Below are 13,429 nucleotides of genomic sequence, written 5' to 3'. Positions count from 1 at the left end.
CAAGACTGACACTAATAGTCTCATGACTGGCTAATTCTGACACAATTAAAGTACAACGCTGTCAAAAAGAAGAATGACCTTTGGATTCAGTACACGTGGTTAGGGTTAGAATTATTGAGTTCTGTTAATGAACATTATCATTAGTATCATTATTATCTGGGATGTTTAATACAATATTATTTGGCTGAACCTCAACAGTACATGTGTCTCCATCACTCCTGAAACGCCTCTCCCTGCGGTTCTGCTTGCTGAGCAGTGCGTCAATGTTCTTCAGTAAGGTGGTGCTCACACAGGGAACTGTCTCTGCTCCTTCTGTTCTCCATCTGCACAGATTAGCCTTTTTCCTGCCCAATGCACACCTAAAGTGACCCCAAAATATCATTCACTTTACAGTATGTCCCTCAGTGTGCTCCTCACAGAAAATGAAAAGTGCTCAGTGGAAGGGGTGGAGGGTGACAGTGACACTGTTTTAGAGCTCTTTTGGTTGAGAAGGTTTCTACGGGAGACTATAACCATTCCGTCCCCCTGTCAGTTTGGGAGCACAACCTCAAACAGAAGGCCAGGGTTCAGAGGAAATCACATTTCAGTTTCACCCATCAGGAGTCACGACTGATGACACAATTACATAAGCATCTCTGTGCTGGCTTTCTTTCCATTTCACAGTATGTATAAGTATCTTCCTACAGTTCTGGAAAAAATTAAGAGACCACTGCAAAATTATCAGTTTTTCTGGTTTTACTATTTATAGGTATGTGTTTGGGTAAAATGAACATTTTTGCTTTATTCTCTAAACTACTGACAACATTTCTCCCAAATTCCAAATAAAAATATGAATGGAATGGAATGGCTGCCATACATGTAGAGATGCTGAATTAAGAAAAAGTTGCAGTGGTCTCTTAATTTTTTTCAGAGCTGTATTTGTAGTTTCCTTATAATACTGTTCAGTGTACTATTGCACAATATCAAACATTACAACACATTGATGTATGTTTATTTGAAAGATACATTCTAAAATCATAACTTTCATATTGAAAAATGCAGGCTTAGGAGTGATAAACTTAAACTTAACACGATATTAAAGATATATGAATGTGGCCCATAGTATCATAATCATCCCATCCCCAAAACCGTAAAGTTACCGATTCTGATACAGACATACATGGTCATATTGGAAAGTATGTTGAATTGTGCAGTGCAGTTTTAGGGATAATTTTATTAGGATATAATTTAATTGGTTATTATTAGAACCATCATGTTGCAGAATGATCAACAAATGTATATACAAGAGCCGATATTATCGTAACGGACTACAAATCCAGAGTTACAATGGATGCAAGAGAGGAGCTTGGAAGAGCATGTTTTGATCCCTTAACAGAAAAGCTTTCATGAAACTATCATGAATAAATCAAGAGAAGTATATTATTAGTATTGCTGTTATTATTATATGTTGTCTGTGCCATGCTAAATTAGGCTTTACTAAAGAAGATCACATATAATGACATAACTATCTTAAACATATCCATTAGCCCTGTCATTAGCAATCATACAGACCACTGCAAATAATGCCAAATGCACAATGCATTCACTGTTCATGCTCAGGGGTTGTTTATTACAAAAATATCACTTCTGCTTGAGGGACAGTGAATCTGTGTCAGCATACATGGAGCAAAAACAAATGTATACAGTAGCCTGTAATGCTATATAGGTATTACAACTCCCTATAGAATCATACTTAATCGTGTGATCTTCAGAGATGATTATGTTTTACCAGTTTTAGTCTTAGCCTGATGACCAGATCAACAGCCATCAGGGACAGCAATGAAAACAGTCAGATGTGAACATTGTTTTCATCTTTCTTGTTCATTTTCATTGCTGTACATGTTCCTCAATTATGAATTCCAATGTAACCCTTTCAAATTTTCCAGGGGAACAATTGTAGTTGGGAAAATAAATTTAGACAACAGTGGGGTGCAAATGAATGGCAGAGACTTCTACATTATGAAGGCACACACGTGTTTGAGAATGACAGTTAATAATCTATGTTCTGATTACAAAAATCATGTATCTTATTCCAAAAGAGATTTCTCAGAAAGCCTTGGATCAGGTGTTTAACAGGTCCATCGCTTAACCACTGAAAAGTTTCCTTTTTAAGAAACCAGATTTTAAATGCATTATTTTTCTTGATCTCCTGTAAACACACGACTATAACATATATGGAATCACCACTGGATTGTGATGCTGTTCATTTCCTCTCACACTCTGATAACACCCACAACCACAGGCACACAGTCATGGCCACAACTCAGTGAGGTCAATATATTCCAATCCCATCCAATCACAGAGGTTCTGAGCCAAGTCAACAGCTATCGGAAAATAAATATGCATATATCGCTTATTTCATATTGACAGATTCCAAATAACTACAGAATGGATTACACATTTGTTGTGTGCAGCATTATGAAGGAGAAGCATCTTATCTTCAAAATAAAGTGCCAGCTCACTAAAAATAAATACACGAATACAAAACGATGTCCAAGTCATTTGTATTCTGAAATAAATTTGAAAGCCAAACATTTGTTATTTGATATAATAAATACATAATGTTCTCCTTACCTTTGCCAAATGGGAATTGATCCATTTTGTGAATGTCCTTTTCTGTACTGACTCTTGTTCATCTATGAAAAAACACAACAAAACATGGTCATGCTTTTGTTTTACAGATGGAAAATCTAGCTCAGAAAGTGCATTACTTTATGTATAACTAAAGGTATAAATATACTTCCTTTTAGACAAGCAAAGGGCATGTAGCAACTGGATATTCAGACACTTTCCCTGACTTTTACTTTCCTGCTATTGAATAATACATCTCTTATCCTTTTGTAGATCTCCATTAATTATTTGACAGAGGAAGACAGCAGTCAGAAACGGGTCTATTTATATTTCTTTGATAATGTTATTCAAAGTGTTTATGATTCTTCTCTTAGCAACCAGAGACAGACATGGCAATTGCTTGACCTGAACAGTTTCAGATGTTTCAAAATACTGAAATGTGTCACCATTTTAAGTTGAGGAAATAATTAAAAGAATTCAATGTTAAGTGATATTTCTTTCAAACACACTTTCAGGAACATCATTACAGAATCGAGACTAATTAAGGATTAATTTATTTTTAAACAAATGTGCTATTGTAAATATTAGGTCTTAACAGTTAATGATCTAATATGAAATAGATTAATTATCAAGCATAAACTAGGATTTATTCATGCTTTATTCAAGGCATGCTTTTGAAGGTCTGCTGGATTCATATTTTGTTTATCAAGAAAAGATTCAATTAGGGCTACTGTCTCCTACGCACCGGTCACAAGACTCCAGTTTACTGTCCTTTAAATCTTTATTATCAACAGTTTTAAAAAGCATGTTTTCTGTTACAAATTTCTCCTAACCCTCCATTTTATCACTTGACTATTTAAAAAAAATGAATAAAAAACAAATAATTTTATTTTAAAATTATATTACTGTAATTTTACTGGTATAGACTGTTATCACAAAATGGGGTTTTATTTTCTTAAAACCATTTGTTTAAATCAGCAATACTATAATACCATTATATCGCGATATTTAGCTTTAGTTTTTCTTTGGAAGCAGTGCCATGCATTTCATTGCCATTCATTATACTAATATCTTTACTCTCGGTTAATACCTTCAGAATAAATCTGGAAGGAACCAAAATATCCTAATCTGCATTACAGAAAAGAACTCCAGGAAAAAACTTGTCACAATTTGTCTAAAATAACGCTGTCAAACAAAACAAGTCTTCTGCAATAAAAATAGCCTAAGAAGAAGAAGATTTAATTTCACCTATTTTGATATGGATTATTTGCAATTGATCACACTGAAGCCTGTTTATATGTATAGAGTAATGGAGGTCAGCACATATGTTCATACATAATGTATGAGTGCACTTATATATGCATTACATTTCTTGATTTTACTAATTAAAATGGTGATTTTTTACAGGGGGGTGATGGAAATCCACATTAATGTCAAAACCATGCTGCCTGTCCCAAAGAAATACGACTCTTTGCTTCTGCTCCTAAGCTCTGCTCACACTCTGGTGACACACAGGAGGTGACTTTGAGAGAAGACCTTGTGCAGATGACGACTAAAGGTAAAAGACCCCTCAGCAACGAAAGACCACTGTAGCCATTTTTCCCCCAGCCAAAATGACATCTAAAATCACTCTCCATAGCCATTAATCAGATTAATTCTAGACAGCCTCTACAACATCAGGGTAAAAAAAGGTATAAGCACTAGGAAGCATTTGCATAATAATGAGTCTGACAGCAAAGGAAAAATAAACACACACACCTATGTTCTGCACTGGCTGCACTTCCATTTTTATCATGCATATATAAGCAATGCTTATCAAGACTCCTGAATTGTCAATGCATGCACAAAATCCCCAAGGGGGTCAGGCTGTGATGCTGAAAGCTGCCCTACTTACCACGCAGATACTGAAAAAATCCTGTCACCAAATTGAGAGATGTAACCTTTTTGCCAGGAATATCCTTATATCGTGCCATTTTGTGCACTGCTAACTTCCAGGAAAGATTTGTCCTTCATGTGTGTGTGAATCTGACATCCACAGCAAAAAATATGAAATAAGGGGGGTGGGGGGGGTCTTCTTCAGGAAGCAAAACAAACGTGTTAGCCTGGTTTCCCACTGAAGATACAGCACAGCTACTGAAACTGCAGTAAAGATGTCTCCTTTTTCAGCAGCAGAATTATATGCAGACAGATCTAACTTGCCTTCCAAAACTCTCCCTTTTTTGCCTGTCAATTTTTACCCCCTGCAAGAGATTTCCAGTTGTGCTGTGCTGAACAGCCCCACTGCTCTGACTGCTAGCATCCCTCTTAGCTGGTGAAATTATCTATTTCCCAAAGCCTGGCCAATCAGCATGTGGCAGCCTGTGATGTCAGACCTCTGGAAGCATTATCCTGTTTTTGAGAGCTGGGGCAGACCTAGACAGACAGCGCACTACTATATTCATGAGCAGGATTATCAGAGAGAACTGGAATTCCCAAATAACAGACTCCTTTATCCTTTCACAGATAATATGCTATAATCTGCTATGGATAAACAAGGAAGCTTTGCAAGGTGTATATTTTGGTCTACACTATATGTTTGTACTCACTTGTGTTCAGATCACATTGTAAAGTTGAATTTCCTTACATAAAAATAATTTCCCAACATAACAGCTGTCCTCTATGAAATTACATTTAAAAGGTGAAGTGGCTGCTTACTGATCGCATTGCAAATATCCCTCTTCACTGTTATCGCCATGAGATTTCGTCACGTCTCATAGGCCCCAGCAATCTCACGTTATTAGAAAAGCAACATCAGCAAGCAGAAACTACTTCACAATTGTGAAATACCGTCTCATTAAATTGTATGAAATATTTGACTAATTTTCTGCTTATGAACTGAGACAATGGAGAAGAAATCAAATGTCAAGGCTTGCATGGTGAGGCAGGATTAATCAGTCTACAAAGGCAGCAGTGTAAATAGGCTAAACCTCTTGTTTTGTTTTTGAGCAGATGATTGCATCCACTCGTCTAGACACAACAATTGTACAATGCTGACAGTGTCTAAGGAAAACTCCAATCAACCATCAGAAAATGGTATTTATTTCTATGACAATAGACAGCCAATTCTTTAACCACATGATGCTTTCAAATTTTCTTCTGTTTGACATAAATATGTTTGTTCTCTTATGTCAAACCAAAGATAATCCATCAGTCACTTTAGATGTGGTTACGATGTTCTTTGCCCATTATTCTCATACTGCCACTGTCTTCAGGCCCCAGGGGCTCTGCTAGAGCACTGGCCTGTTTGAATATCTGTCACTGGGTGCTGGTTTACAGAGGCTCACATGACTCTCATTTCACAGGATTCCTCTTATGTTCATCTTCTGTCTAATCAGACACGGCAGTCACTTTGGATCAGTGGAGTAACTACAGCACCTCTCCCTTTGAGCCTGCATGGGTACACTTGGTTTTATATCTAATTTGTTTTGGTTTGACTGTGAAAGATGTTTAATTTAAACTGAATATAATATATTTATTTATAAATATGATAATCTATGTATTTACTTTTTAAGTGTTACCTAATGCTTCTGCATTAGTTATAGCTCTGCATTTAGATTGATACTGTATCTTAAGACTTCACAAAAGGTTTACACTGCTTGTATTCAAAAGCAGTGTTGAAATTCATTAAGCACTTTACACTAATGATCCCAAGGTTATTCTACCTTCACACATTGAGTTCTCAAATCTGCGACCCAAATCTGTCACAAACAACAGGCTTCCTGTAAGTAACTGTTCAAATCCACTTCAGAAACAGACAGAATTCAGCCTGTCCTCACCCACTTCTAGCATACTTCAGCATTTAATCTCAATCAGCTTTTTGTTCCCATTTCTTTGTCTTCACTTAGCAGCAACGCCAACAGCTCAAAAAGGCAGCACTTAATAAACTGGTCACACGTCTTACAGATGAATTGAACTTGCAACATATCTTTATACATGATCCAACTCAATTCATTAAAATAATTGATATCTGTGAAAAATAATGCTTTAATACATCTTTGCACCTGATATTGAAATTGCTGTGTACATGGTCAGTTATGGACCTTTTCAGTGTTTTACTGTTGAAAAAAAAACACACAATAGTTGGCTCAAAAAGCCTTTGCTTAGAGCATAGTTGTGACCTACAGACCATAAAGCACTGGTTCTCTCATGTGGTGGCACACAATTGGTCAAGCACTGCCAGGGTTGAGTGGGCTTGACTGGGCAAGGGTAGTCTGTAAACTGCAGTGCATGTCAGGGGTCTGTGTTGATACGGGCATTATGGCATAGAGCTGAGTCAAGTGAAAATCACCAATTCCACACTAGGAATGTACTCAAGGATAAAATCATCTGCAATTGCAAATGTTCTCAAAAAACTATTTATGATGAAAAGTGGGAAAGATATTATAACCCAATATTAAAATGGTACTTGTCCCAGTTTGAGTGGAATAGCAAGAATGAGGGGCCAAAAGTAACTTGCCAAGTTCAGCGTGGATTCAAGACAACTGATCAGTGACCTTCTTTTGTAATACTACACACCACATATTCTGGACACTTGGTTACTGAAATAAGACTCTTACATGTTGCCCAGAAAGAATGGATTGAAGCTTTCCATCTGTGTATGCACACTCAGTTTAAACAACCTGGAAACGTCACAATGAAATGGAGCCAATCGATCACACTTGAAAGACTTATCTGTAAAGCGTGATTACAGGCAACCACAAATCCTGACTTGGCGCAGCTTGCCCGTTTTATCATAACCCTTGTAAGACGCTTTGGATAAAGGCATCAAGATAATAAACAACTGAAATGGTAATGACCAGCTCTGAGCGTATGCCGGAAGCAGCTGAGCGATCCTACAGGGACAGGGTTGTGAGTTTGCCAAGACATTCTGGGAAAGCCCAGCTACCTTAGGTAAGTCCTAATTGATCTCACCAGGACATTAAAAGGAACCTCCTACAGAAAAACACAGCTCATATGTTCAGATTACTGTGTAAGGATATTAAAACAGCCTGCAATGCTACTACAATGGAGCACATACAAACCCTCATATAATGATGCTTACAAAATCAAATACAGAAATAATTGTGCATTATTTCTATGATGTCATTGTTTTTGTTGTGTACTTATGAATATAGCACACCTTCACTGTATTAGACATGTAATACAAACCATTCATTTGTGCATTTGCTGATACACAGAAAGACACCTGATGCCAAACATGATAAATAAGAGATCCAGAGAGGGGGAAAAACCCACTGCAAATTTTACAAGAGCACATGCAACTATTTTCTTCCAGTTTTGCTCTCAGAAACAAAAATTCTTCCAAATTAACATTTACAATGATAAGGAGAAACAGGTATTTTATTCTCTCACATTTGAAAATATTTTAAAGGTAAACTTTGCTACAAGAAATGTATGAAGTTAGACATTGATGTATTTTGACTTAAGTAGCATATGAAGGACAGCTGAGAACATAAATCCTTGCTAGCTGGCACACATTAGTATATTTGAACACGGGCGTCCAGCAATAAGAAAAAAGACTTACAGAAATACTGCGCTGACAGCTGTTTCCCTGAACACAACAATACCTATCTCTTCAGAATTGATAATGATGATGTACATTACAGTCCAAGGTCTTTGCTGAGCTAAAATTAAGCAAATACATTTTTTGTGCATTCTAAAAGACACGAGAAATAGCTGCAATGAATCAGTCTGCAGTTACTTTCAAGCTGTTAAACAAAATTAAAACTAGGTAATGGATTTAGCTGAGGTGTCCCAAAATATAATTACAAGTGTTCACTTATATGATTTGCCCTCATGATTATATGGAGATGCATACCTGACAAAGTCAATATTGAGGACATATAAGTGGTGTGTTACACGTGTGGTAGTGTCCTACCCCACAGTACAGTGCATCGTCTAGCACAGAGCTTCTCAAAACTAATCTTTGTATCCAGATGTGGAAAGGGTTAAAAAAAGTATTTGATTTTAAAATCTGTACAGGGTCTGTCTATGTGGTAGCTTGTTCAGAGTTTAGACAGCTACAGTTAGAGAAGATTCCCAGAAGACATTAAACAAGTTGAAGACAGACTGAACAGTTTTGTAGGTTCTGAATTTCTAGCCATAAATAGTCCTAAAAACTGAGTTAGGGGCAGACAGCTGCTCACAGATCTAATTAAAAAAACGTTACACAGGGTGCAATTTAGGCTCAGGTGGACTAGTGCTGTGTGGCACTGAACATAGAGAAAGGTATTTAAATACTGTGTTAAACCACAGGCTCTGTTTATAAATAGTATTTTTCTACGTTTTGTCTGGAATATATTTATTGCCTTCCACTGCCTAAACATGTCAGCACTCACACTGAAATATGTAGGCAGTGCAAGTGCACCAAGTTGCATGTTTATGTTACTCTGAATGCATGCTTGCTGCACTGTGGAAAAAACCTGCAATGACCTAACCCTGCGTGTGAACTACAGGCAAGCATCATCTTATCGCATTCAACATTTTAATTGCTTCACATTTTTAATTGAATTCTGCAAAAATATAATTGTAAGCCAGCCCCCAGGATGCGATTCTGTGTAGAAAAGATCGATTAATAAAGGAGCATTGTGACCATCATATACTGAGGGAAGAATTCAAATTCCAAAACATTTGAAGAAATGTAAACAGAGAGGCAGCGAATGAAAAACCCAGAACACTATATTAAAAATCACAAAAGCTAAACTTAATGAACAGAAAAGGAAGAGAACCCCACGTGTAGCTATTTATTTGATCTTTAATCTTTGATCTCCTCTGCACGCAATACGTTGCTGGGGGCACAGAGAGAAATGAGAAGCCACTGGCAACTAGCCGACTATAGTTTAGATGCAGAAAAGCTTCATTGAAAATCCTTGACATTGTAGAGAGTCAGCAGGGAGATAGATATGTTAGATCACCCCTTCTGTATAGGAGCAGGCCTAAAGCCAGAGAGCACACAGTTTCTAATCTACCTGCCAGAAAGCCAATAGGGATATTCACTGGCTAGACATTGTACTGAGGTTTGAAGAGAAAGAGAAAAAGAAAAAACTAACAATATGGTCCTTTTTTGAGCAATCTTTCCATAAAACTTTTGTAATCAGGAGCAAATTAGACTAATACAGGTTAATAATAACTTTTCATATGCCCTCTCTAACACAGTTATCTTTATTTTGAATCAACCTGGCGACTAACCATTACTTTATATGCACAGCTCTAATTTTTTTGAAAAAACATGAATGACTTACTTTTTTCAAACAAATTAGGACTTTGGATGCTCTGTATTTGATATAATGTAAAGCAATGTTGTTATTTAAAAGCATGGCACAGTGCTCGTTTTGTTTAATTTCAGCCAAGGGTGAAACAGGGACATCTAGCGGTTAATTAGCTGAACTTGAAGAAAAATCAAACAAATCAAAGCAAACAAACATACAGAAATACACAGCCATGCATATGTTCATGAAGATGTAACTACCTTAACCAGTAATATTATTACTAAAATTACTTTTTTTAAATCAATTCAATTTTTTTTATTACCGTATTTTCATATTTAGTCAGCATTAAAAAAAAAAAGCATCTGGTTGCATACACAATTGTTGGCAAAGGGATGTGTGTTTGTCCCTATTTAATTATTCATCTATCTGATGATACAATGCACGTAGAGCATAAATAACAAAAATGCAATTAGTCTAACTATAATATGTATATATAATTTATAGAGTAATACCCTGTAAATTAAAAAATGACATACAATTGACGCAAAAACATTGCAAATCATTTTCTATTACTTAGTACTTACAACATATATTACTCCGATGATATTTTCAGCACTAATGCCATCTAATCTAAAACGATTCATCCTTATGAAGCCTCATGAATAAATCAAGACATCTATTTACCTTTTCTTTTTCCAGAAGGCATACTCTTCCATTTCAGCATGCCTGATTTCTTTCTGCACACCTTTAATAACAATCTTCCCTTTTGCAACACTAATTAATGCAGAAATGGTAGCAAACAGGTTTTCTAAGGAGACCTGCATCAAGAAAACATTTTAATGATTGCTATAGCAACTCTGCTGCCTACCAGCAGTCATATTATTTTCCAGATGCCTCACTCTCAACCCCAACTCACATACAGCTGCACTTACAGCTCTCCAGACTGGCAAAAATAATGAATGTGTCACCAATACAGAGCAACAGTTAGTCCCCAGTGTTACTTTCCAGCAATGAGGAGTATATGGTACAAAGACTCTCACAGGCATTATTTGAACATTCATATAAAGAGTATTTCACTTTAATGTCGGTAAACTACTCTCCTTTTCGATTGCCTGTCTTTTTGTCACTTCCTGCATGCACTAGTAGGTAAATAAACAAGGAAATATAAAAACCTACTTAAGCCCAGGTGAAGCATGAAGATAACATACCAAAAAAGAAATGCTGCCAGCTTAAATGACTCTTATAAATTAAATTAGAGCCTGAGAGATGGGAACTCAAATGTAACCTGTACTAATAATGTGTAAAATGAATCATGTTGTTTTTTCATTTAATTAAATCATTAGTTTTTTCCCCATAATGTGTTATTTCAATCACTGTTGCATCTTTATCTCTCTTCTCAACTGGTCACTTGCTGGACTCAGCTAAAACCACAAACAAATCTCCACAAAGAACAACACTGGAAAAGGCTCCCTTTGCAAATCACAGTTGTCAATTGTGATTAAATAGTCAAACACAATTATATGTAAAGTAAAAAAGCAATTTATATAATTAATTTAGCAGATCACACTGTAAAAACAGACACACATTTAGCTGTACTGATTACAGCGCTTCAAAATAAACCTGTAATGGAAATACCTGACAGCTTAAACCAGCAGTCCCACAACAAACCAGGCATGTTCTTCAGGATGAGTTAACTACTAACTAATTTGTAAAAGCACTTAATGGGATTTCACTAACGAAGTGGAACTGTTCATCAGAATGCACTGAAGGGTTTTAGTGCAGTCGTCAATGTATGGGTCCATCTGTTTCCACAACATTTTCACTACACCTTATCTACAACGACAGGGCTCAATGGGATAAAACGTGTATTAATGTGCATGCCTTCAGCTGCTCGGGAGCTGATTGTGATTGCCAGCAGGAAAAAACTAAAGCAAACACATGATTAAAATTAGTCCCAAACTGGCATGAATAGGCATTGGGACTGCTCCAGCCCGAATTAGGCTAGAATGTAGATGAGCATGGAGATTATTATTATTATCACAGGACCTGGATATATCTTGGAAATTAATTATAGTCACTTTATAGCTGTCTGTGATTAATGTATTCCAGGGGTGTACAGAAAATACCAATACAACAGCTCTGATCAACAACCCCCCCCCACCCCGAAAAAGGTCAGCTTTTTCAAATTCTTCTTAGTCAGCATCTGACTAACAAGAAAGGAAATTGAATTTAATGTACCAATGAGGACTAATACATATGCACACACACTTGCACAGCATGTTAAATATCAACTACTACAGAGAGGTAAGAGCATCTATCATTCTAATTGTTTATTTACTCACAAACATCTTCCCAAGTGAGCTGTTTTTCTTGTTATATATATTTAAACTAAGAGTATTCCTATTCCAATCTGTCCTTTAAGATCCTGCATGCATATAATATTAGTTCAGAGAGAAGGCATCAGCAGAGTCATAGTCATACCATACAAATATAGGTCAGACCCACTAAGCTGTTGATCCAGAGTTAGGCCTACATGTGCAGTATAAAACATTTGGCAAATAAATTGGGAGTTAGGGATTTTTCTTTTATAAATATTCTTACCATACTGGTATTAAATCATTTGAATGAATGTACCAGCACATACAAATACAAATACAACATTAATGAGGGCTGCCTAGTACTTAATAACTTAAGTATTTTTGCTGTCACTCCCTGCCTTTAAAGCTCCATAGTATATTAAACAAGTTGAGCATATTATTTAATTCTCTAAAATACAGTAGGCCTAGAGAAATAAGGTGCATGATTTATACCACATTATTTTTGCTTATAGGTATCATACTGTGGGAATTGTATACCGTCCCATACCTCATAGATATATAGATATATATTCTGCTATGTGAATACTTCAAAATAATACTGCTAGTATTGCACAAGCTATAGATAACCAACACCAGTATAGAGTACTCAAGTTACTGAAGGGACAGTTATCATATTGGTATTCTGGTATGCTTATTCAGTCATTCCGGAGAATATAGTAAATATCTTAATTCCTTAAAAAGATTAAATTACATATTGCTTAGTGAAGAGCAATAGGATTTATAAACGTGTGATGTTCTGTAATAACTCGATCAACTGTAAAGAAGCTCAGGGTGGAGAGGCCAGCAGGTGTCCTGCTCTGGGCGCCATGTTCCACTTCCTACACCCTCAGCTGCTGACCCTTGGCGCAGTGTCCAAAGGGATCTCAAAATGAATGAAGAACACATTGAAATGTGATGGTTCAGCATATCAAAATCCACCGGTGATAGAAAAGAGGTCCATTCTGTCATTTGTACCTTTGGTTATAGAGTGGACATCTAAATTACTTATATGGTATATATATATATATATATATATATATATATATATATATATATATATATATATATATACATATGAAGTTAAACAAATTTGATGGGTGAAAAATGCATCTACTGATATTAATGACACGTGTTATTGACCAAGCTGTAGACATAACTGTCATAAAAACATGTTTGACAATTACTATAGTAATTGATTTTTTTATTTTTATAAAC

The 13,429-nt window shown here is 36.1% G+C and overlaps 1 protein-coding gene across 1 annotated transcript in view; it reads right to left on the bottom strand.

Moving 5' to 3' along the window:
- LOC136747587 (nesprin-1) overlaps window positions 1-13,429 on the bottom strand; it is a 183,822-nt gene that overhangs the window by 151,917 nt on the left and 18,476 nt on the right. Inside the window, exon 3 of the mRNA XM_066700533.1 lies at window positions 2,614-2,675. Within this exon, the coding sequence (XP_066556630.1) occupies window positions 2,614-2,675 (62 nt within the window). The remainder of the gene's footprint in view (window positions 1-2,613; window positions 2,676-13,429) is intronic.

Source organism: Amia ocellicauda, chromosome 1 (genome assembly GCF_036373705.1).
Source record: "Amia ocellicauda isolate fAmiCal2 chromosome 1, fAmiCal2.hap1, whole genome shotgun sequence".
Lineage (NCBI taxonomy): Eukaryota > Metazoa > Chordata > Actinopteri > Amiiformes > Amiidae > Amia > Amia ocellicauda.
The sequence above is the reverse complement of the archived record's forward strand: the minus strand, read 5'-3'. Positions and strand labels throughout refer to the sequence as shown.